The sequence below is a fragment of the Miniopterus schreibersii genome, assembly GCF_964146895.1.
Source record: "Miniopterus schreibersii genome assembly, chromosome: 11".
NCBI classification, from domain to species: domain Eukaryota; kingdom Metazoa; phylum Chordata; class Mammalia; order Chiroptera; family Miniopteridae; genus Miniopterus; species Miniopterus schreibersii.
Genome location: NC_138111.1, coordinates 17162558 through 17188930, shown reverse-complemented (window position 1 = coordinate 17188930; position 26373 = coordinate 17162558). Strand labels below are relative to the sequence as shown.

General features: G+C 45.1%; 1 protein-coding gene across 1 annotated transcript in view; it reads right to left on the bottom strand.

The window, feature by feature from the left end:
- Positions 1-15699: 15699 nt before the first annotated feature.
- Positions 15700-26373, bottom strand: part of SVEP1 (sushi, von Willebrand factor type A, EGF and pentraxin domain containing 1) — a 128282-nt gene continuing 117608 nt past the window's right edge. Inside the window, exons 44-48 of the mRNA XM_081152103.1 lie at positions 25033-25203; positions 24388-24483; positions 22527-22622; positions 20259-20352; positions 15700-16864 (exon numbers count right to left, since the gene is read on the bottom strand). Of these exons, the coding sequence (XP_081008229.1) occupies positions 16843-16864; positions 20259-20352; positions 22527-22622; positions 24388-24483; positions 25033-25203 (479 nt within the window). The 3' untranslated portion in view covers positions 15700-16842. The remainder of the gene's footprint in view (positions 16865-20258; positions 20353-22526; positions 22623-24387; positions 24484-25032; positions 25204-26373) is intronic.

Below are 26373 nucleotides of genomic sequence, written 5' to 3'. Positions count from 1 at the left end.
AGACAGGAGAGCAGGGAGACGGGAGAGCAGGGAGACAGGAGAGCAGAGAGACGGGAGAGCAGGGAGACAGGAGAGCAGGGAGACAGGAGAGCAGAGAGACGGGAGAGCAGAGAGACAGGAGAGCAGGGAGACAGGAGAGCAGGGAGACAGGAGAGCAGGGAGACAGGAGAGCAGAGAGACGGGAGAGCAGAGAGACAGGAGAGCAGAGAGACAGGAGAGCAGGGAGACAGGAGAGCAGGGAGACAGGAGAGCAGGGAGACAGGAGAGCAGAGAGACGGGAGAGCAGAGAGACAGGAGAGCAGGGACAGGAGAGCAGGGAGACAGGAGAGCAGAGAGACGGGAGAGCAGGGAGACAGGAGAGCAGGGAGACAGGAGAGCAGGGAGACAGGAGAGCAGGGAGACAGGAGAGCAGGGAGACAGGAGAGCAGAGAGACAGGAGAGCAGGGAGACAGGAGAGCAGGGAGACAGGAGAGCAGAGAGACGGGAGAGCAGAGAGACAGGAGAGCAGGGAGACAGGAGAGCAGAGAGACAGGAGAGCAGAGAGACGGGAGAGCAGAGAGACAGGAGAGCAGGGAGACAGGAGAGCAGAGAGACGGGAGAGCAGAGAGACGGGAGAGCAGAGAGACAGGAGAGCAGAGAGACGGGAGAGCAGAGAGACAGGAGAGCAGAGAGACAGGAGAGCAGAGAGACAGGAGAGCAGGGAGACAGGAGAGCAGAGAGACAGGAGAGCAGGGAGACAGGAGAGCAGGGAGACAGGAGAGCAGAGAGACGGGAGAGCAGAGAGACGGGAGAGCAGAGAGACAGGAGAGCAGGGAGACAGGAGAGCAGGGAGACAGGAGAGCAGAGAGACGGGAGAGCAGAGAGACAGGAGAGCAGGGAGACGGGAGAGCAGAGAGACGGGAGAGCAGAGAGACAGGAGAGCAGGGAGACAGGAGAGCAGAGAGACGGGAGAGCAGAGAGACAGGAGAGCAGGGAGACAGGAGAGCAGAGAGACAGGAGAGCAGGGAGACAGGAGAGCAGGGAGACAGGAGAGCAGAGAGACGGGAGAGCAGAGAGACAGGAGAGCAGGGAGACAGGAGAGCAGGGAGACAGGAGAGCAGGGAGACAGGAGAGCAGGGAGACAGGAGAGCAGGGAGACAGGAGAGCAGAGAGACGGGAGAGCAGAGAGACAGGAGAGCAGGGACAGGAGAGCAGAGAGACAGGAGAGCAGAGAGACAGGAGAGCAGGGAGACAGGAGAGCAGAGAGACAGGAGAGCAGGGACAGGAGAGCAGAGAGACAGGAGAGCAGAGAGACGGGAGAGCAGAGAGACAGGAGAGCAGGGACAGGAGAGCAGGGAGACAGGAGAGCAGGGAGACAGGAGAGCAGGGAGACAGGAGAGCAGGGAGACAGGAGAGCAGAGAGACAGGAGAGCAGAGAGACAGGAGAGCAGAGAGACAGGAGAGCAGGGAGACAGGAGAGCAGGGAGACAGGAGAGCAGGGAGACAGGAGAGCAGAGAGACAGGAGAGCAGAGAGACGGGAGAGCAGAGAGACAGGAGAGCAGGGAGACAGGAGAGCAGGGAGACAGGAGAGCAGAGAGACGGGAGAGCAGAGAGACAGGAGAGCAGGGAGACAGGAGAGCAGGGAGACGGGAGAGCAGAGAGACAGGAGAGCAGGGACAGGAGAGCAGAGAGACAGGAGAGCAGAGAGACGGGAGAGCAGAGAGACAGGAGAGCAGGGAGACAGGAGAGCAGAGAGACGGGAGAGCAGAGAGACAGGAGAGCAGGGAGACAGGAGAGCAGGGAGACAGGAGAGCAGAGAGACGGGAGAGCAGAGAGACGGGAGAGCAGAGAGACAGGAGAGCAGAGAGACGGGAGAGCAGAGAGACAGGAGAGCAGAGAGACAGGAGAGCAGAGAGACGGGAGAGCAGGGAGACAGGAGAGCAGAGAGACAGGAGAGCAGGGAGACAGGAGAGCAGGGAGACAGGAGAGCAGAGAGACGGGAGAGCAGAGAGACGGGAGAGCAGAGAGACAGGAGAGCAGGGAGACAGGAGAGCAGGGAGACAGGAGAGCAGAGAGACGGGAGAGCAGAGAGACAGGAGAGCAGGGAGACAGGAGAGCAGAGAGACGGGAGAGCAGAGAGACAGGAGAGCAGGGAGACAGGAGAGCAGAGAGACGGGAGAGCAGAGAGACAGGAGAGCAGGGAGACAGGAGAGCAGAGAGACAGGAGAGCAGGGAGACAGGAGAGCAGGGAGACAGGAGAGCAGAGAGACGGGAGAGCAGAGAGACAGGAGAGCAGGGAGACAGGAGAGCAGGGAGACAGGAGAGCAGAGAGACAGGAGAGCAGAGAGACAGGAGAGCAGGGAGACAGGAGAGCAGAGAGACAGGAGAGCAGGGACAGGAGAGCAGAGAGACAGGAGAGCAGAGAGACGGGAGAGCAGGGACAGGAGAGCAGGGAGACAGGAGAGCAGGGAGACAGGAGAGCAGGGAGACAGGAGAGCAGGGAGACAGGAGAGCAGAGAGACAGGAGAGCAGAGAGACAGGAGAGCAGAGAGACAGGAGAGCAGGGAGACAGGAGAGCAGGGAGACAGGAGAGCAGGGAGACAGGAGAGCAGGGAGACAGGAGAGCAGAGAGACGGGAGAGCAGAGAGACAGGAGAGCAGGGAGACAGGAGAGCAGGGAGACAGGAGAGCAGAGAGACGGGAGAGCAGAGAGACAGGAGAGCAGGGAGACAGGAGAGCAGGGAGACAGGAGAGCAGAGAGACAGGAGAGCAGAGAGACAGGAGAGCAGGGAGACAGGAGAGCAGGGAGACAGGAGAGCAGAGAGACAGGAGAGCAGGGACAGGAGAGCAGAGAGACAGGAGAGCAGAGAGACGGGAGAGCAGAGAGACAGGAGAGCAGGGAGACAGGAGAGCAGAGAGACGGGAGAGCAGAGAGACAGGAGAGCAGGGAGACAGGAGAGCAGGGAGACAGGAGAGCAGAGAGACAGGAGAGCAGGGAGACAGGAGAGCAGGGAGACAGGAGAGCAGGGAGACAGGAGAGCAGGGAGACAGGAGAGCAGGGAGACAGGAGAGCAGGGAGACAGGAGAGCAGGGAGACAGGAGAGCAGAGAGACGGGAGAGCAGAGAGACAGGAGAGCAGGGAGACAGGAGAGCAGGGAGACAGGAGAGCAGAGAGACAGGAGAGCAGAGAGACAGGAGAGCAGGGAGACAGGAGAGCAGGGAGACAGGAGAGCAGAGAGACAGGAGAGCAGGGACAGGAGAGCAGAGAGACAGGAGAGCAGAGAGACGGGAGAGCAGAGAGACAGGAGAGCAGGGAGACAGGAGAGCAGAGAGACGGGAGAGCAGAGAGACAGGAGAGCAGGGAGACAGGAGAGCAGGGAGACAGGAGAGCAGGGACAGGAGAGCAGGGACTGCAGTTCCCTGCACTTACGACAGGGCTACTGAATCCTCCCTTCCCCACCTGGGTACAAACGAGGAGATGCTGGTGGGCAGCTTTTATAAAACACCCGGGAACTGATCTTTGTTTAAGGCCAGTATTTCAGAAAGCAGAGAGGAGGCCTGGAGGAAATCTGAGGGTTTGGTAATGATCTCCTGGGTGAAGCCAGAAACTCAGTCTAAGCCTGGAATTTTCACCTCCATTGTCAGTAAGTCCCCTTATAGCTTACACTGGCTCCACTTGGCGTTTCTGAAACTTACCTGGAAACCATTCAGATATAATAGTACAGAAATTTCTCCACTTCGGTCTAATTGTAAGAACTTTGACATCATTATCGGTGTTTAAAATTTTCTCACCTAAGATTCACAATAGTAGAGCAAAATCTAACTTTGGGATCGAGGAAGTTCATTTCTGGCCCCCACTACGTCCAGGCTCAAAACATTCACGAGGGCTCCCCAATACCCGCTCCCCAGCCGGCGCCCCAGTGATCAAAACTTGCTTCCAAGCCGCCCTGACTGCCTAGTGCCCATCCAGGGAGAGGATGGCAGGACAGTGAGCCTCGGCCTCACGGCCGTTTTCTCTCTCCTGGTCTTTGAGGGGTGCTAAACTTGCATAAAATAACCCGGGTTCAGCTCTGGGAGTTGGTATTGTGTGAGATCTTGAGAAAATCAGTGCTTATCTAAGCTTCTGCTTCCTAATCTGTGAAATGGGGACCTTGCTCACCTCACAGGGATGTGGTGAGAAAGAACAGACAGGGAGTCTGGCCGCATGCCTACGATCTCCAGCCCTGCCAGCGGTGGCCAGCCTGCCTTCCGTGCCGACTCCCCAAGTTCGTATTCCAGGAGGGGCTCCCCTCGCTCTGAGAGGACAGAAAGCGAACAGCAATTCAACGCGCTCCCTGCCGCGCGGGCAGGGCTCTCAAAAGGAAAAGAAACACAGGCTGCAACCTACCTGTCCGCACGCCCTTGGGGACACATCATGTTGGCCTGACCACAGTGTCAGTCGACACTTACGAACTGAAATACTTTCGGAATAAACAAAGCCTCCCACTCATCCTGAAAAAAGTTGCAAGGTCTGGCCGCACTGGGCCTTGAGTCCTGCGTTGCATGACAACTGTCAGGCCGAGAGAGTGGCTGCCCCTCCGGAGGGGGCAGGCCTCGTCCAGTTGGTCGGGGTCCCCGTCTCTGTCCCGGGAACAGAAGGCGGAGCGGCAGGATGCCGTCTGCGTGGTGGGTGTGCAGCTACGTCCCTTCCACTGTGACAATAGGTATCTGCTGTTTGTCTGCTGTCTGCTGTTGTCTCATTTCTTTGCCTCGGTGGCGCTGTCCTCATTTCTGTGACTTGCTTGGCTCGCACTGGCGTTGGAGTTTGAGACCCCTGTTTGTGTTGCTTCTACAGTCAGAGCCAGGAATTTTACTGATGGTGACATATGGAAGATTTATCATCTCCTTCTTTCTTCTTTCTCTCTTTCATCCAAGAAGGAAAGATGGACGTTGACATGTGCTGAACATCTTCCAAGCCCCCGGTGGAGAGCCGCTGTTGTGTGGGCTTGGCTCTGGGCATCACTGTCACGTACGGACACTTACAGGTGCCCGGTCAGTGAAGGGGAAAGCCTCCTCTACCCATGACACGATCGAGGGCAACAAGCTTGGATAACTCATCCTGGCTAGGACTGATTTAGAGTTCAGGTCTGGGTGGCCTGTCACACAGGGAGGAGCACAGGGTCAGCTAAAACATGCCAGTCTCTTAGAAGAGCCTGTAAGCCCTGGATGAACTGGATTCAGAGCGATTTCCTTTTTTCTCTGCACCAAGAAGACACCTACCATTTCTAACCCCCCCCCCCCCCCCAAAAAAGGCTCTTCTTGACCTGCACTGCCTTTGGAAAGAACACATACAGAATTCTCTCTCAGACACACCTACTGTCTGACAGACAGACAAACTCCCGCCCCGCCCCTGGGTTCCGGAGGGGGCAAGGCTGGGCGAGTTCTTGGCCTTTCGGGGCCGGGAGACTGCTCCACAGGGCTCAGGGCTCCCTGCCAAGCGGCTGCCCGGCCCACGGGCAGGGGCAGAACGAGCGGGCAGCTCCCAGACGGCTGTTTAATCCTAAGGAGAATTAAGCACTAATAAAACCCAGAAAATGACCACGTTCACAAAAATGAACATTTTTAAAAAATATTTTGCAGAGAGAGCTTAGCTGGTAGGCAGGGCAGATTTCTAGTCCTGGAAGAAAGCCCCCGGCCAGGTGTTTTCTAGAAAAGAACCATCCAGGCCCTCCCTCTGCACGGGCTGCCTCCTTTGTTTCCCAACAGGCACTCACCTGCATTTTCCTAGACTCATTTCTGGCCCCACTGTGGGACTCAGGAAGCTCCAAAGAACCCGGGCGGAGTCTCTTTCAGAGAAGTCAGGGTTGAGTGTTGTTTTTGCTTTTTTAAATTAATTCCGGGGTGGAATCCTGAGTGTGGTTTGGAAATTTTAAATCTTGAAAAAATCGACAAGAGAAAACCGAGGGGGAGGAAAAGCAGCAAAGGGAGAGAGGAAGAGATGAAAAGAGAGCTGGTGGGAAGCAGGGGGAAGGAAGCCCAGGAGGCAGCCAGGCGGAAACTTTTACAGGCCTGAAAAAAATCAGCCCTCTGTATACCTGTAGACCACCGCAGGGGCACACGGGGGCCCGGGCACGCAGGGGCACACGGGGGCCCGGGCACGCAGGGGCACACGGGGGCCCGGGCACGCAGGGGCACACGGGGGCCCGGGCACGCAGGGGCACACGGGGGCCCGGGCACCGCAGGGGCACACGGGGACCCGGGCACGCAGGGGCACACGGGGGCCCGGGCACGCAGGGGCACACGGGGGCCCGGGCACGCAGGGGCACACGGGGGCCCGGGCACGCAGGGGCACACGGGGGCCCGGGCACCGCAGGGGCACACGGGGACCCGGGCACGCAGGGGCACACGGGGGCCCGGGCACCGCAGGGGCACACGGGGGCCCGGGCACGCAGGGGCACACGGGGGCCCGGGCACCGCAGGGGCGGCAGGAACCAGCAGCACGAAACCAGCTCATTCCTAGTCTGATCCTAAGGAGGTCGGTTTGTTCTGTCTCCAAACTCCCTGCTGGCATTTTCTTTTTGTTTCTGGTGCAGGTTTAGGCTTTAGCTTTGTGGTCAGGATGTGCATGGGAGGAAGGCCGGGGGGGCTGCTCCAAAGCGCTCTGGGGAGAGGGAGAGAATTGTGGCCCCTACTGGAGGCTTGATGCTCAGTCTGCTCTGCAGACCATCAGCACCACGGGGAGTGAGAAAGAGAAAGGAAGGAAGGACGGGAGGGGGGAGGGAAGGAGGGAGGGAGGGAGGGAGGGAGGGAGGGAGGGAGGGAGGGAGGGAGGGAGGGAACAGGCAAGTGTGGTGGTTACCAGAAGGGAAGGGGGTGGGCAGGTAGAAGAGCGTGAAGGGATTGAATATATGGCGATAGGAGGAGACTTGACTTTGGGTGACAGACTTGTACACGTGAAACCTACATGTTTTATTAACCAATGTCACCCCAATAAATATAATAAAATTTAAAATAAAGAAAGAAAGCAGCAGCTACAGGAACAAGGGCAACAACAGAATAATGAACGAAAGGAGCATGAGAAGGAAACTGCACACAGGGCGGGTGATGGATTTATAAGCAGGACTTTCATCACGTGGACGTGAAGGGTGAATTCTTGCCACGGCGCCAAGACCTTGCTCTTCTAGGTGACACAGGCCTCGGCATCACCTGGGAGCTTGACAAATGCAGACTTCAGGCTCCACCGGATCCAGTGGCTGAGAATCTGCGTGAGGAGGTTGCAGGTGGTTCCCGCTCTGGGGAAGCACTGCCCCGGGCATACCAGGGAGCCGTCTGGAGCACGGGCCAGCAGCGTGACTGTCGGCGTGGCCTGGGAACTGCGGGACGTGCAAATTCTCAGGCCCCACCCTGGACCTACTGAATCAGAATATCCAGAGGTGGGGCCCGAATGTGTATGTTCTAACAGGCCCTCCAGGTGACTGTGCTACATGCTCACGTTTGAGCACCGCTGGGGCTAGAAGCTGTCTGGAGGGATTAAATGTTAAGAGAGAGAGAGGAGAGGAGAGAAGGGAAGATTTAGATTGGATTTCGCTCCACTGTATCCGGGAGCTTGTATGCAGGGACATCATGAGGTCTGGGCGTGGAAACTTTCCTCTTTTATAGAGAGCAAAGATCAGCCCATTAGACTAAGAGGCATCCTCACCTCCTACCACTAAGTCCAATTCCTTTTGATTTTATAGCCTTTATTTGAGACAAAACTATTAAATTTTTCCCCCCATCTGTATGCTTTTGCTCAAGAGGGAGGGTAGCCAAGATGTTCAATGGCATGGAGAGGACAATGCATCCCTAAGTCAATGCCGTATCATTTTACTCTAAAGAACAGATGATAAATCTATTTAGCCAGGGAAGATCCCCAAATGGAGAAGGAATTTCAGGGGTCAAAGATGAGGAATCTAGCGCCTGGTTGCATGAGGATGCCAAGGACATAGTGCGTGGCTTTGACCTTTTCCACATGCCCTCCCCTCTTTGATGTGGACAACTGATTCTTTCCTGATCTTAAATAAAGTCACACACAAGTGGACTTTCGAGCTCCATTTTCCAACCACATTGCTGCACCTATAGGCCACAACTCTCTGGACTGTAATCGTGATGTCTAGTACATTCCCATACCCCTTTATTGGATCCTAGGAAGATTACAAAGAGGACAGACAATACCTATTCAGTGTTGCAATTTATCTGCTCTTCTTGGGACTGCAGTTGGAAAGAATCTAAACCTACTCCCTGGAGGAAGGGCTGGGGGCAGTGGCCAAGCTTCTCTTCTTCACTGTATTCCTAATGGCGTCACTCCTGGTACGTTCCTCAGTCCTGAGCTTCATTTATAAAATCTGAAAATCAAGAGAGTCACTGTCCCCTAAAACTCTTCACTTTTCTAAGGCTTCTTTCACTTCTGGTGACAAACACCTGGCAGAGTTGAGCTGTCAAGGGGACTGGCTAGTTGGGATTGTTACTGCAGAAGCTGCTTTGGGCAAAGGCACATTTCCTGGAGAGAGAAATATGAAGCTGAAAGTCAGCATACCAGCAAAAAGAGGAAACTGATCATATCAACAATCCAGAGACAAAGTCAGGGTTTAGGGGTGCTGTCCCAATATGCTGCCAAAGGACAGGCCCTCCAGCGCATGCTTATGTGAATCACCAGGGAACTTGATGACAAGGCTGATAATGGGTGGAGTAGGGAGTTTAAGTGTGCGGAAGGGCATAACTCTGTTATAAGAGGCATCTTAGGGAGAAACAGCTAGGTTTTGCCAATTCCTTTTTCCCACAGTCTCCACTCGCCGATTAGGAAAATCAAACAGAGTTGGGAGGAGGGTTGGGATCTAGGGGGCATTCCACAGTGACTCATACAAACAAAAACAGCAATGCTTAGGAAAGCGCTTTTCTCAAATCAAAGGCCAGGGTTTCAAAGGTTTCAGGGTTTTCCCTGTATCTTGAGGTTTCTTTTTTATTAGAAACAGCAGGGTGTAGAAAGCATGGAGACTCAAGAAGGCTTTCCACAGATCTAGAGGCTACTTCTAGAGCCTCGGGCCAGTATTTCATCTAAGCTTATAAATTTTCATATGTCAAATACTGTACAGATACAATGCCAGACCCAGAAGGTTTCATTCGGTCATTTCCTGTCAAATCTGAGATACTATGACAATAAGATATATCATTAAATTGATGATTCTACCATGCCATGACATTGTAAAATGCATTCCTATTTCAAAGGTGTTAAAATAGAAAAAAAATAGGTTCTGGATGAATGACACATGTTGAATATCTTAACTCTGTTGAATATTATGGTTTATGTTTAAGTCTAATTTCAACTGCTACCTTGACACTACTATATCTCAGGGTATGTTGAGGCAACTCTGGTTAGGACCTTATTTATCCTCAAGGCCTTATTTTAATAGCTGGGTCGGAATCCTGAACACCAAGCCAGTGGAACTAAGTGGAGACGGTCACTGGGGTCGTGCTGGTAGCAGAGGCACTGGGTGGTTGGGTACAGAAACCTTGATTGTCTTGGAAAACGGATAGCATGGCGCACAACACACCAAGGATAACAGTGCTCTTCAACTCCAGTTCCACGCGCTTGTCAGTGCAGGTATCTCCATTTTGTACCTTCTTTAGTGAAAGAGGCTTGGGACCACCGAGGCGAAATTAGGAGAGAAACCGGGCAGAACTGTTTGAGATGGTTTGTAAAATTTTAACTATAAGAGAGGGGTCAAGGAACAAGAGGAATCTGTAGAGTTCAACGTCCCATTCTTGTTTGCACCGTGTGCACTTCACTCCTGGTTGTCTTGGTCCTAAATCTTCAAATTATAGGGACTTTATTAAAATTGTATTAAAATATAAAGCATGTTAAAGAAACATAGTCTGAAGCAGAACTTCTGGTTTGCTTTACCTTGGGGGAAGTTCTTGGGTGTGGTTAGAAGGGGTTTATGATGGTAGACCAGAAGTTCAACTAGACCTGGAGCTCAGCCAGCTGAGACGTTCAGCTTGACCAGGCCCCAGAGGCTCGTCCTGCTATTAAGACGAGGGAAGATGACTGTGACTTGGGTGGCTTTGTTTTTCCTTCAGCTCACTATACAACTAGCAAAATAGTTGTCGTACTAATGATGTATCTGAGATCAAGAATACAAATGAGTGGGTGTGCCTTCCTGTCGCCTCCCTTGTTCCATTTGCTGGGTTATCAAATTTTAATCATCCTGGCAGCCTGTGCAGTGAGAAATCAACCAGAGCTCAGAGTCTGTTCTACCTTTTACTCTAGTAGGAGACATCTTAGCACCCAAGAGTCTACCCTATTAAAGTATATTTTTATACCAACTTGTTACAGGCTTCTGGGTTCCATTCTGTATTTTTGGGTCTACTTAAGGTTCAAGGGTAGCAAGCTGGGCAGTGGCTTAAGATCAAGGTCACAAACTATTTTGATAGGACTGAAAAGGAGTGTGTGTGGGGTGTGTGTGTGTGTGTGTGTGTGTAAGAGAGCTTCTGGATATATTTAATAACTAAACCGCTGCTGCTGCTTCTGAATCTCAGTACATCACACACACAGGGTTGCATGCATCCGGTTGTTGAATATCCATATTGGTTTGCCTGTGCTCAGTGGCACTGCTGACCAGAAGGAATCTTGGAATGAGAAGGGGCAGAGTTCACTTTCTCTGTGTTTTATATAAGTTGGCCTTTGGGTGGAAATGGGAGGGGGGTTAGAATAAAGTCAGCAGCATCTGAAAACTCAAGAACACATGGTAGAAAGAAAAGTGTGGGGATGGTATCAGGATGGCGGGGTTAGGTGAGAACTGCGGGTAGAGGCAGGTGCCATGCGTGAAGGAAGGGACTTGCGCATGAGAGTGTGGGCATTCAGAGGACTGAAAGGCATTAATCATCGCGAGGTCCTCTCAATGTTGCAATTATGACTCACGGATCATTTTGGGTTGTCCTTTAAAGGTAGCCTGAAGTTATTTGGTGGGACTTACAAAAAACAAAGTTGCCTTGTGATTAGAAACACTTTCTTTTGCAAACATCAGAAATATAGGCGGTAGTAATAAACTACCAGTTATAAAGCTCACCTGGGGTTGAAAATGCCCGCCACATTCTCGCTAGGGTTTGAGCTCTAGAAAGTGTGCTGTGGCTGATAACTCTGAACCCTCGCCTTGGACTTCAGGTGTTGGGAAAGTAACTTCTGGATCTTGGAGATATTGCTCCTTTATACCTCAGTTTTCTTAAACGTAGAGTGAGAGCTTTGAGGAATTAATGCAGACGGGTTGGAGAAGAGCTGAGCAGGAGGGACACCAGCATTCATTCAGCCGTTGGTCGATGTCAGGCATCCACATAACTTCCAATTCTCACAACGTTATGCGACAATGTAGGAGAAAATAATTTTAAATTACATAAATAAAATACAAATTATAAGGTGTGCAATAAAGAGTTTGGAACAATGTCCCCTTGACTATATAGTTTGTAAGATTCTCAATAAAAGATCGAGAGTCTTGGAGAAAAAATGTAGTGTAATTGAGAGATGCACGCAGGTATTTTTTGCTACTTTCGTGGTCTTCACCATGATCCATCCTTTCAGGTTTTTCTAGTCTGTCAGTTTGCACTCTTCATTGCACTTGCTGATCAGATACACTTTTAACTTCTGGGAGCATAAACTAGCTTGAGCTCTTGGCTGGGAAAGTGAAAGGTCCAGTGGGCACAATGAAAGGCGGGATCTTCGTGATTCAGGAGGGCGAGGATCGGGTGGGTACCAGACAGGTCAGGACTTAGCAGGGTGGAGAGAATACTGGAAATGGTTCCTATGAGGAATGCGTGTGATCAGCATTTCCCCTAAGGAGGACAGGAGTCTCCTACAGACACCCAAATAGCCTAGATCGACGTGAGTCTCTCTAAAGTAACTTGGCTTCTTTCACACACTCAACACCCAGAAACATCCTGCCGAGGCTCCTGCATGCTCAGTGGCCGCGCCTGCAGGTCCCGGCAGCCAGGGGCGCGAGGGAGCCGCGCCGGCCACAGGCAGTGCGGCCCTCACTACGCGTCGGCAGCTTTTCGTTATTTCCCAGACAGTCCATTTCTCTCAGGTTCCATCCAAGTCTACACGCTGGGCCCAGGTTACCTTGAATGGCTGATTGTTAAGAGAATTAGGGGGAAACGAATATAAAGACCTGAAGTTGTTGTTACTGCCTTAAGATCAGAGTTAGGAGGGGAGCATGAGTAAGTAGCTCTAATCCCTAAAAAAGCCCAAACAACTGCTGCTCCGTGGGCTGTTAAGGAAACGTAAGGAAGTAATTCCGATGGAATGTGGCCAGTAAATTCGATACGGTAAGTGTCCACCTTTTATGTTCACCTGCAGCAGAAAGCACAAGGATATACTGTAAAAATACACTGACGGTTCCCGTAATTTGTTAAATTCCTTACTCTGATCATCAGCAAATATTTTCCTCCTGTGTATATGCCAGTGACTCAGAATTGATTGATGTGTCCTCTTGGTCGCAGCTTCCACTTCTACACTGAACTAATACTCATCTTGACTTAAACTCTTTTCTAAAGATTCCTGAAGGAGTCTTTAAACAAAACTATGTAACTAGAGGCAAGATTGTTAAACTTACACAATACGTGCCAGTGCATGCGCCAGACTGATTTGGGTGAACAGAAAGATGGGAGATACATGAAGGGGGGCTTTTATTTCAATTAATTATAATGAGCTAAAGATTACTTTTTATAAATATGAAAGTACATTTATGAATATAAAAAATAATTTATTTTCATTGAAAATAAGTCAGAAATAAATGAAAAATTTGGATAAGTGATAAAAATCACCCATAGTTCTATATCTTAAGAAAATTAACAAAGTTTGGCAAATTTCTATTCAGACTGCATATGCATATTCTCGGCAATTAGAGCCCACTATAGACACATTTTATATACTATTTTCATTGCTTCGTGGTCTTTTTGATAATAGCAAGTATGTTCATACTGTTTCCACTGAACATTATGCTATAATGTTATTAAAACTCCTTGTAAATGTAAGATTTAATGGCTTCCTAATAGTTAATTCTATAAATATACCATGAATTCTATAACCAGTTCCAGGACTTTTAGTCACGGAAGATGTTACTGATTTTTAATATTAAAAATGCTGTGATAATTTTCTTGTGTGCATAAATATTTTCCTCTAAATCAGATTTTTTTCTTATGGGATTGCTTCTCAGGCAAGAATTATGGAAGTAAAAGGTACACAAACATACTTTTAAAGCTTTTGATACACGCTGCCAGTTGTTCTGAAGAAAGATGGTATAAATTTGAATTTCCTATGGAAGTTCAAGACCATGACAAGATGTGAGTTTTAATATAAGTTTCAATACTTATAATTCTGTGACCTTGGGCATTTTTCTTATCTTCATTATGCATTATTTTTTGTAGATTTTTAATCATCTGAGTATGAAAAATCCTTTATCTTCCTTTCCTCCCCTTATTTAACTTTATACCACATGCATTTCCCATGTTGTTGCGTTATCTTTGAAGGCCACATGATATGTGATTCAGAAATGTGCTTTAAGGTAGCGTAGTTTAGAATTCTTTATTGTCCGAGCTTTCATCCATACCCACATTTTCACCAATAACAATGCTATGATGAACTTTATTATGCCTAAAACTTGCTTTATATTAGCTCACGGCATATAAAAATACTTACAAGGATACATATTGTCAAAGTGCTTTCTAAAATCATACCAATTTACACTTTCACTGACAGCATATAAACTTTCCTATTTCATTCCACATTTGCCAGCATTGTTCATTAACATTAAAAATAAGTCAGTGTTAATCTGATAAAATGATTTCTCATTGTTGTTTGCATTTGCATACTGTATTTATGAGGTCGAACATTTTCTCACATACCTATCAATTTATTGCATTTCTTTGGTGAGTTGTCTGTGTTCTTGAGTTCCATAAATGCTTTTTAATTTATAGAATATGGACATTATAATAAAAATTATTCTTTGGTCTATCATAAAATGTGCCTTTACATTTTGATTATGATTTTTTGAATGACATCCAGACTTTCTATGTACTTATGCTATAAAATCTGCTCCTCTTGTAGGTTTAGAAGATTTTTTTAAGCCTTCAAATTCTTGAGAAAAATTCTAAAAAAACATTTTTATGGTTTAAAACCATAAAAATATTAAATATTGATATTTAACTCTCCAATCCACCTTGAATTTATTTCTGTTACTAGAATACATAATTTGGTCATGCTACTCTCTGCTCTTCCCCCTCCCCAAAAAATCCAATATGGCAAGTGTTATTGGAATTACATTAGGGCTATAAGTTTACTTGGGAAAAATCAATATCTTTAAGACATGTTGTTCTCTTGTCCACGAAATGGAATGCTTCTCATTATTTGGGCATTTATAAATGTTTATAGATTTATAGATGTAATTTTATAGTGTTCTTCCTTGTGACCACATCTTATTTATATAATACATATATATTATTGGTACTGTGAATAGGATCTTTTTCACTATATTTTCTACTTATAAGTAACATGAAGAAAAGCTCTTTGTTTTCCTTTATTTATCACGTAAACACCCAGTTTACTGAATTCAGTGTTTCTAAAAGCAGTGAGTTGTGGGATTATGACCCAGAAAGGGCTCTCTCTTAATCTTCCAGTTCTTGCATTTTTTAAAATTTTTATTCCTTACAGGGAATATCATCATATATTCTGCCAAAATGAAAACTCTGACTCTTAATTTTCTCATTTTATACCCTTTACTTATTTTATAAATTTATGTACTATGGCTTTGGCTGGAACTCACAGAATGATTTAAAAAAATATATATCTATATCTATATTTTGACTTCAGAGAGAGGATGGGAGAGTGAGAGAGAGATAGAAACATCAATGATGAGAGAGTCATTGATTGGCTGCCTCCTGCACATCCCCAACTGGGGATCGAGCCCGCAACCCGGGCATGTGCCCTGACTGGGAATAGAATCACAATCTCCTGACTCCTAGGTCGATGCTTGACTGCTGAGCCATGAATGATGTTTAAAATCAGAAGGGGACACCCTTTTCCCTTTATTTCTGATTTTAAAAAAAGCATTTAACAGTTCACTGTAGGACTGATCATAGTTGGTTTGAAACTGACATGCTTTAGTATGCTGGACACTCTTACTTCGTTTTTAGAAATTTAAGAATTCACTGTGAATATACCTGTACTTAAGATTTAAAATAATAACAGTCTTCAGCAACTCTAGTGACTCACATTTCTAGATCTGTAGACCCTCATATCATTTGCAAACGTCACTTGGATGGTGCTTTATTTCCTTGTACTGTCTACATAACACAACTAATTTGACTTACTGTGAAATACGGATCTTTTAATCTATTTGAAGTAATCCAATACAAGTTCTACTTGGTAGGTACACTTTCAGAACTGAGTTTTGTTTTCAATTGCAGTAGCTTTCCTGAGCTTGAAATTTCTGGTACCATCTTTCTATTGCTTGGATTTTGAGATTTGTTTTATAATTTTATGATTATAAATGAAAAAAAGCAACATGGTTTGGAAGCTGATAGACTATAAGTAAATCAAATAAAAGGTATGCTCATGGGCATGAAGGTCGGTCAAGAGAGCGAACGTCCGGAGCGGTCGTCAGTAACTGAGGGGAGTTCGGGGCAGTGGCGGGAACCACATGGACAATCAAGATCTTTCTCACCGTTTATTTCTTCCCGGTGTTACAGTGCACCTTGCACCCTGTGTGGGAGTAGCTCTCCCAGAGGGTGGAGATGAGCTGATCGTGGTTTTCCTATTTTAAACAAAATCTAGTATTTGGCTACATCTTCCAGAAGTTCGGGGAAGTCTTTACCATAGAAGCAGTGAAGGAGGTAGGTGGAGCAGTGGGACTGAGGGGGCGCTCAGCTCTGCCTTGAGTGGCCCCAATTCTTTTTTGCAGGTGGGACCAGGAACACAGTTCTGGGGAACTTGTCCCACTTGCATTTTCCCCTCCCTTTTCCTGTCCTCCGATTGCTATTACCTCTCTCCCAAAGCAGTGAGTTGTGGGATTATGACCCAGAAAGGGCTCTTGGTTAATCTTCCAGCTCTAGCATTTTTATTCCAGACATGAGAAGGAAGGGGGGCACTTTATTTTTGTGAGCCATGGGCATGATGCTTTCCCCCATCCTCTAAGTTGATGCCTATGGCTTTCCGAGTGTTGGCAAACAGCTTAGCCAGGCTGCCCGCAGCACCAGGACAGCATTCCTTTTGGAGCATAGTAGATCCAATAATTATCCTCTGATTAAATAAAAGGAAACGTTCATTGTTACACATACTGTAAAGAAGATGGAACCAGAATGAAGGTGTCTCCTTTATCGTAATTTCTCAGTACACTGCATGCGATTCTGTTTTACGCCAGGAGCACAGACAGAAACCATGAATCCTCTTCGTCGTTCCGTGGCCACCTCAAAAAATGGCAGTATCCAGCAAAATATTATTTAGTAGCAAAATATACTTTAATTGAAACATCATTTTAAGTAACTGAATAAAAATGTGCACCAGGACCTTTCCCAATAGACAGCAGAGTATGTACATTTTGTGAGAGCGGAGCAGCATCTATTTAATATATTTTTATATAGAAAATACAGGTATATTTAAAAAATGGAAACATGTAAGAAAGTATGTCACAAGGAATAACAAAATATAACACAAAATAAAAAGGGAAACCCCAAATAACAAGTATACTAAACAAAACGAGACCCAGCACCGTGTTGGAATTTCTTTGCGTAAGTTCCAGGAGGCCCAGGACTACCAGGGAGAGATGATCCTGCTCCTAGGAGAGCTGGCTGGTTGTGCACTGGTTAAAACCCAGTTCTCCTTTTCCTGGAACAAAAAACAAAGAGATTCAACAGAAAAGACTGAACTGAAGAAGTAATAGCCCTTTGGGGGATGATTAAAATAGGATTAAAAGTCTCAGAGACCTGGCATTATCCATGCACAGCCTTGTTTGTACAGATGGGAGTCATTCCTTGAGACAACTAAGGGGCATGGAGAACACGCGCGAAAAGATCTGAGGATCCAGACCTGGGTTTTAGTTCTGGCTCTGTCACTTGTTCCCTGTCTGATAATCCTCCCATCTGTAAAATGAGGGGTTTGGACTTCATGAACCCGAAGGTCTCTTACAGCATTAACAGTCTGTAATTTTTATTTAAGGTATTTTTTTAGGATCAGTTTTCCGAAGAGGCACATAGACATCAGGGGAAACGCAATCCCTTTCTTAAGGATGCACTACCTGGGAACAATACCAGGTCAGTCCTATCCATGCCTGTCGAGGGATTTAAGGAACGCTCCGGGGCATTTCTTCACCAGCTGTCACAGATGCCCAGAAATTGCTCCCTCTGCCAACAAGCAGTTACTGAGCATTCATTTTTGTGCCCGTGCTAAGTATAAGGGACACCATCTTTTAAGGACTCAATCTCATGGAAGAAAATAAAAAATGATTTGTAAACATTTATTATTTTGATTTCTCAGAAAAGCATTCTCCCTCTCCGGTTTTGGGGAATATTCTACCTTTCTTTCTTCGGGGAATTCTCAGCCTTCTCTCCCCTTTAGCCAAAGGTGAGGCACAAGCTTTGACAAAATGACTTCACAACATAGCCCAGCCTCGGACCACAGCTGACTGATCCATTTGGACGAGTCAGTTCTGGGTTTTTAAATGGGGTCAGCACAGTGTTCCTGTGGATACTGTGGTGCGACATGTAAAATGCGGGAGCTGCAAGCAGCTCTGTCATTTCATGTGAACTGAACACCAGAGAAAACCACTCTGCAGCGAGACAAAGGACGGAGTGGGCGCTGGAGAGAGAAGGCGAGACAGGAGGTGGAGAGGCTTCAGGTGGCTTTCGAGTCCTCGGTCTGACCCTCCTGCTGCTCGGTCATCCCGTGTATCTGGGTTCCATGCGAGGCCCCTCTATTGTGATAACAAATTCCTTTCTTTGCTGATGCTGTAGTTGCAGTTAGAGGTCCTAACTAATTTGGATCTTCTAGAACAATGGATCACAGTATCACTGGTGGGGGTGGGCATGGACTGCCCAGGTGCCTGGGCTGAAGTTGATCTTTCCTTGAATGTGGGATACACTTCTCAGCTTAATTCGCCATATTTTTTGGATTCCTTTATCAAACTTTTGCATAAAAACATAATTTTGTTCTCTTTATTAGACAGTATTTTCACATAAGCTAATAACCACCCTTCTTGTCAAGAAAGACTGTTTTAGGAGTATTTTGATGTTAGGGAACCACAGGACCTCTGGGTATCCTTTTCTTATCTGTTTGAAGGAATTAAAATATAAAGTCTAAAATTATAAGAATATTCCTTTTTGGGTCACTGTCATTCTTATTCCTTTTATCTCCCCCCTCCCCTTCTTTTCTCTCATTTCCCCCAGAAATCCATTCCAGTTTGAATCTCATTTTTTGACATTCTTTCAACTCTGCTCTCAGGTGAAAGTATCTTCTTTATCTTGGAAGCTTCTAAATATACTTGTACAATCCAAGTTTGCTCTTTAGGGCTCAATTTAATTTCTTCTTTGCAAAGATGGCATATGCTTGAGATGATATGAGGAAATTCATTGGCATAAGACAGACTTTTTTGTTAATTAAGTTTGTATTTAAATAGATTTTTGTCTTTGCAAGTTGACTGTGACATTCCAATCAAAATAAAATAAAAGGAAATGAAAAATAAGAATTGTTTTCAGTTAACTGAATTACCCAATTTTATAAATGAATATGGAAATAGCCCTTTGTTCTTAATGATTCGTATAAGATGGAAGTAAATGTACATTTTACAAATCTAAGTGATGTAATGCAATGATGTATATTGAAAGTCTTAAAATAGAGCTGGTAATATTCCAACATTGTGATATTTGTGAAGACAATGTTTTAATATTGAAAATATTTTATCCAAGGTATGATGCAATATATCTGACATTTCCTGAGGTTTAAAAAAATCTTGAGAAAGAAGAAAGAACAAAGCTGGAGGCATCATGCTCCTGATTTCAAACTATATTACAAAGTTATAGTAATCAAACAGTATAGCACTGGCATAAAAGCACACACATAGATCAATGAAATAGAAGAGAGAACCCAGAAATAAACTGATGCATACATGGTTGATTAATTTATGACAAAGGAGCCAAGAATTTACAGTGGGGAAAAGAGAGTCTCTTCAATAAATGTGGTTGGGAAAACTGGACAGCCATGTGCAAAGGAATGAAACTATATTATACCATACACAAAAATTAACTCAAAATGAATTAAAGACTTGAATGTAAAATCTGAAACCATAAGATTCTAGAAGAAAACATAGGCGGTAATCTCCTTGGCATTGATCTTGGCAATAATTTTTTGGATTTGACACCAAAAGTAAAGGCAACACAAGCAAAAATCAACAAGTGGGACTACATCAAACTGAAAAGTTTCTGTACAACAAAGGAAACCAACAAAATGAAAAGGCAACCTACTGAATGGGAGAAAATGTTTGCAAATCGTATATCTGATAAGGAGTTAATATCCAAAATAAATAAAGAAACCATACAGCTCAACAAACAAAAAAAACACAATTCAATTAAAAAATGGGCAGAGGAGACCTCATTTCCCTTTGCTTCCTCTTTCTACCTTTCTGAACTAATTGACAGAACATATATTTACATAAATTTTCTTGTAGTCAATTAAATACTGAATATATATACACACTACAAATATAAATTAAAATTTTGACTTTAAAAATAAATAATTCTTATCATCAATTTCAATGCTATTTTTGTTGTAACCAGGAATGCAGATGAACGTCAATAAAATGTATTGAGTTTATTATTTATTTTACATCCATGAATATAAGGAATAAAATCTTTTATTCAAGAAGGCAGTTAATTTACTTGTTTACCCTTTTTTTGTGGAAAAATATGGAATGCTTCACAGATTTCTGTGTCATTTTGTGTAGGGGTCAAGCAAATCTGCTCTGTACTATTCCAATTTTAGTATATGTGCTGCTAAAGTCACACAGGATTATTTATTTTTGAGATATCATTGTTTTATTTGTCAATCCTTAACTAATATTTCTTTGCATTGGCTTTAGTTCAAATTTAGAGAGTGTATCTCAAAATGGCTATTTTCAGACACAAAATGCTCACACTCACAGTAGAGATTCCTTCTGGTTCTTGAACAACTTAATTTGAGTTTTGATCTCTTTATGTTATAGGTAAACATTAGTCTTTGATTGTCTTACCTGGAACAGTCATGCCCAGTCCAAGCTGAGAGACAATGGCATCGGTTTGGTCTTACACATTTTCCACCATTTAGGCAGGGAGACTGGCAAACAGCTGGGATAAAACAATTCACGCAGTTATTTAATGAATACTTAACCATTCTGAAGATGTCCATGAAAACATGTAAATACGATCTGACTGTGTTTTTGGCTCCAGCCACCACTGTTCCTCATAGAGTGTCTGCATCATGTATTTCTGCCACTTTGCTTGACCTCAGGTCATTATGTGGCTCCACCTCCCATTTTTCTTCCGAGCTAGTCATTTTCATATTTAAGCCCCAGGTTAAGTTCTACCTACATATTGAAACCTTTGCTGATAACTTCAAGCCCACTGATTTTTCTCTTCTTTAATATTTTTACTTGTGTAACTATTTTGACACATACTGTTTTGAACTGTGAATTTTTCATATGCTCAATGAGACTGTAAATCTCTTGAGGGAGCTCGCACTGAACTCTGTGATTGAGTCATTCCGTCAGACATCAACTCTTATGGCAATAAATAAGGCAACAGGTTGTCTAAAATAACAGGTGATTCAAAAGCCCTCCTGTTTGCTAGGAAATATATTGCAGGACGTTTACTGGCTTTAATTGGAATTATGGAACCTAGAGTAGATCTAAAACAACCACAGATGAAACCCTGAGTGAACACCCAGAGGTTCACTATAAAGACACCTTTCTCACAAATTCACAATCTCATCACCAAACTCTTCATTTGCATGAATCTATTTGTTAAAGAACTCAACGATGCTAAAAACTGATAAAGACCTAACACCAGTAAGTTGAACACATCAAAGAGAAAGAACTCCCTACAGGAAGATAATAAAATGCCTGTTGAGAGATAGCTGGAAATAAGAAACATTTCAGGCCCTATTTCAGCCTCATTATAGCTTGGGAAGGTAAGCTTCCCCAGATGAACAGCTCATCTTTGGCGAGATGTTTATAGATGTCACTTCTTTAATCACTCATTCATATAATATGGGGGAAATGCCAGACAGCACCGGGCACTTGCGAAGCACTGGGTGGAAGAGAGAGTCTTTGCCCTTGGAGAGCTGTCTTGGTGAGCTAAGAGTAAGAGTAGGCCAACGTAATGTGTGTATTTGCAATACAATAAAAAGGAAATAATGAAACAAAGCAGGCTTAAAAATAGCAAAAATGAAACCCAATAATCTAAAGCCAGCTCTCCATAGATCCTTCTTACTAATAGAAAAAATATTCCTCCTTTTCAGAAGCATGGTGATTTAGTGGCACCTGACCGTACTAACAAGTTAGTTAATATTTTGACTTCCCTGTATAAAAGCTTAACATCTTCCTCCTTCCCTCTAACACGGGAGCCCCTGATGCCCCATTCTGAGCCACCTTCTCATGCCATGTGTCCGCTGCACAGTCTTATTTTTTTCTCCATGAATGTTTCCCAGTGATAACCTACGTATTTCTATCTTCAATCTGGTTGTATCTTCTGGGAACCTAACCCGTCATCCACCTGCCTACCAGACCTCTCCCTGGTATGTTCCACAGGCCCCTCAAAGCAAGTCAACACCCAACTCCTTACCTAAGCCTCAAACCCGCTCCTCTGGGGGTCTCTGCCTCAGTAAACAGCACCACCTTTCACTGAGGACCCAAACTGGAAATACCAGCGCTGACCCTTCTCAGACCTTTATCCCCACAATAAAACCTATAACCAGGTAGTGTTGATCCACCTCCCTAACTTTTCTCACATCTGTCCTTTTGGGTTATCACTTCTCCAGACTTGATTAACCTCTTGCCAACTCTGCTTTGATAACTGCCTAACTGGTCTTGCTTTCTGCCATTTTCCATACTGCTGCCAAAATCATTCTAAAAAAAATCTGATGACATGATTTTCCTGCTTAAAAGCCTTCAGTGGCCTCTGTTGCTCCCAAGACATAATCCAGCATCTTGAACTTGGCACTCAAAATAAATATTCTTCTGAACCTCTGCATAATGTTTTTCTTTGAATTCTGCAAAAACAGAGTAGATGGCAAGAAGAAGGCTGACAACTCAATCAACTTAGATGCTTTTCTCTGGCACACGACCCTGAATGGTGCCTTTGAGGCCGCCATTCAGCTCAGCATTCAGACCACCATTCAAGGGGCCACTCTGAGGAATTCTGAGAAACTCTAGTACCTCAGAAACTGAGTCCCACTCATCAATGTCCTCTAAGACTTCATGGAGCCAAGTCACCAGGACAACAAACCATGAGAGGAGGCCTACCTGTATGACAGCGGGACCCCGTCCAGCCAGGTGGGCAGTTGCACTCATAGGGGGCCACACAGTGACCGCCATTCAGACAGGGAAGAATGCATATTGCTAGAAAAGAGATCAAAAAGGATTTGATGAAAATACACAGACATGTTCACATGTTCAAAAAACATTATCCAGGAGGAGAAAAACCTTGTATGACCCACGAGAGAGCATTCCCGTATGTGTTATTAATCAGTATCACTGGGAAAACACAATTAGGAAAGTAGCTCTGGCCTCTTAGCCTGTGTAATGACTGATGCCAAATGCACTCCTCTGGAGTCTTCTGTAATCAATATCTGCTGAATGCTTTGCTTTCCCCAAGCAGAATGTTCTCCATTTATCACAGTTTCAAATTTCTATTATAAATGAGATAAAATGCTCTAAGAGGGTTTGGCTGCCATGGGGCTCTCTTCTTGTCTTGAATTAAATATGAAAATGGGAGTCAGATGGGCTATCTTACAGGCTATTGGCAACACATTAGTAGTGATGGGAAAACTCTTTATTTCTTTGGAGCTGAGGCCTGATGGCAATTGAATTGGGCCTCTCCTATACCCTCCATGATAAGCATTCCTCCTACTAGAAATTACTGAGCTCTTTAAAGAGTTACAGTCTGTTTAAAAGGAGTGAGACTGTCTATTGGCCTGCTATTCAAAGCATGGTTCTCAAACCAAAAGCCGTGGCATTACCCAGGAGTTGGCTAGAAATGCAGAATCTCAGGTCCCAGCTCAGATCTACTGAATCAGAATCTGCATTTAACAACATCTCCCAGATGATCTGTGTGCACAGTAAAGCTTGGGAAGCCCCACTCTACCCCAGGAGGTCAGTTGCATGCTCAGTGAGCTAAGCAAGGCCTGTTGTTGGGGTACCCCAGGGTAAATGTTCCCCGAGTCTCTGGACTCTTGCCATTATAACCGGTCAAGTGTGGGGAAGCCCTAAGGGGGAAGAAATGATTGGGAGAAGAGGAAGGAAAACGTGTAATTTCTCTCCTTCCCTCATCATTGTCAGAATACTTGCTTTGGTGAGTTGTTAGTGGCCTAAATTTATTTCCATTTTATATTTTCCTTTCTAGATTAGCTGAAATAGTTACACTTAAAAAAGTTTTAGAATCTCATAAAATGTCTGGCCTTAGAAAAAACTGACATAGACCAATGGCCGTCACATTAATGACTCAATGCAATTTGCATGTACCACTCCCAACGAAAAACGAAATCATTTCATCCTCATATGTATTTTTTAAGATATTGAAACAAAGTGTGGTTTAGGCAGTAAAAACATTTAAAACCATTTATTCGGTACCCTGGAAGTTCAAATTGAAACGTAAAAACTATGAGAATCAAAATTCTGTATTAATTTACTAAGCGCTGTGTAGCTACAGGAACACTAGCTTTCCTCATTTCCTTTAGTGGGCAGAGCTGCCTTAGTGAAAAACAGTGAAGGTTAGCTGCAAAGTGCAAGGTTAGGCAATGCCATGAACTTACACCTGTGACAATGAGGGGCACAGTACTGAAATGGGCTGGAGATGAGGGAAGACAAAGGCTGGGATACCCTCTATGATAAGCTCTTTTCCAAGAAGATCCTTAGAAATTTGTGCCAGGAGGCATGTGGAGATGGCTTTGATAGGCGTTGATAACTGTATTTTCGTGGTCCCTAATATTTTACATCTCCTGAAACTGATGGACACATTCAGATCAGCCCTAGCTGCTCTGTCTGGCCTGCTACAGGATAAGCAAATGAATCCCTGGCTCCAGTAAAGCCAGTTCCTGGTAACTCTGAGTTGGCAGCTTCTAGGCAAATGATCAGGACTCAGAGTAAGACTTGAAGAGAGACTCACGCTCTTCACAGAGGCGCCCCATCCAGCCGTCTGGACAGGAGCAGGCGTTTGGGCGTTGGCAGATACCTCCGTTCTGACACGGGAATCGACAGACAGCTGTAAAAGACGCAGATGGTCATCAATCGAGGGAGTTATGGAAGGGTGGCTCTCAGGAAATAGGATTACTCATTTATACTGCACAATATATCCTTGACTTAAGCTTTAAGGAGCAGAAACAAAACTGAATCTCAAGATTTGGTTGGGGATGAACACGAGGGGCTCAGGAGGGCTGCAACATGGCTATGAAGGTTTTAGTAATTTGCAGATTCAGGGTAGGAGGCGACAAGGTGGTTTATATAAAGGATAGTCTCTTTTGCTCTGGACCAGGGGAATGCCCCTTTAGAAGATTTACAAATGCCTTTCCAAAGGTGGCCTTTGGTGGCAGGTGGTTCTTTGGTGCTGCCACTGCCTCACAGTATCTTAAAACAAGAGAAGAAACAAGAGCAACACACACAACCCTCATTTTGACTTCTCACGCTAAGTGAAACCTGGGCTACTCTTTGAGGATGCCACCCCCTTATGCATGCTAGTTGTTGTCCATATCAGACTTCCATATACATTTCCCTATGGCTTCACTAGGAAATAATCATTCAAATGTCTCCTTACCTCTGCAAATAGGAGGTGATGTCCAGTTTCCACTCTCTAGACAAACACTCCTTAGGGAGCCCTCCAACATGTATCCGCTGTAACACGAGTAGGTGATCATGTCCCCATACTGATAATGTACGCCTCGGGCAATTGCATTTTGTACGTGACTTGGTGGACCGCATGAAATTTCTATAGGAAAACAAAACAATTAAGCCTGTGCTACTAATTCAGCCAGTGGGTAGAAAAGAACAGAGTCTCATTTCTAAGTCTGGATTAAAGAGCTCCCCACCCCCTAAATGTAGAAAGGCAACCTTTTCACCTATAAATATCTAAAAGACACTGGAACTAAAAGCATAATTTGCTGCTGTCTAGAAAAATTAGGTGTGCAAGATCAAAAGTTTCGTCTTCTGATTCAAATGCTGAAGCTGAACTGTTTTATACTCAAGGCAGGGCCTCTATAGGAGACCAAGAATGAGCTCTGGCGATTTGTCTAAGATGTGGCTGCAAGAGAACTTCAATGCAGGTTGCTTATCTAATGCAGAAGAGAATGCAGCCCATTATTTTAGAATAAACATCATTACTTGCGGTACTGCATATTCCATCAAGGCTGTTCTATCAGTGTCTACAACAGTGCCAGGCAAACAAGAGGTACTCAATGCATATCTGAGAAACGAGCAAATGAGTATAGTCTCTGGCCTTTAGACACTAAATTTACACACCTTGTTGAGGTTTCTGACATTCAAGGTTTCTTTTCAAGTCTGTAAAGCAGTGACTCTCTACCTTTGGAATGTGTTAGATTGAATGATAATCCTATCTTTTAAAAGCAACATGCATTGTATATTTCAATAAAAATGTTTATAACTAAGTTTGCTTTGAGAATTTTATGAGAAGCCTTGAGATAACGAGAGCTGGTCTGGGGTGGCTCACAAGACAAGGACTGATTGCAGTCAGGACTCTCATCAGTGTCCAGTTTGAATGAGTCTAACTTAAATGGATCTTCATGAACTGGCTTCTAAAAGGTCACTTAGTGATCATGACACTATTCAAAACTTCAGAGGGGGTGATCAATTTGTATCATCCTTTTAAATTTTTGTTTCCTTCCAAGGTGGATAAAAATATTAATTCAATCAGTTGGATATCAAATATGTATTAATGTTTACTGTGTATCAGAAACTGGAAAGAAATAAATGATGAAAATGCTGACCCTTTTCTCAGACAAGAGGGGACAGACTAAGAATACTGAAATAGAATTTAGAAAGAACTAGAGGGAAGGATGTTGGTCAGGGGAGATGTTTTAAGTGCAGAAAAGTGTCAAGAGTTATCACGAGGCAGCAGGAGATGCTGCCAGATTGCATGGTA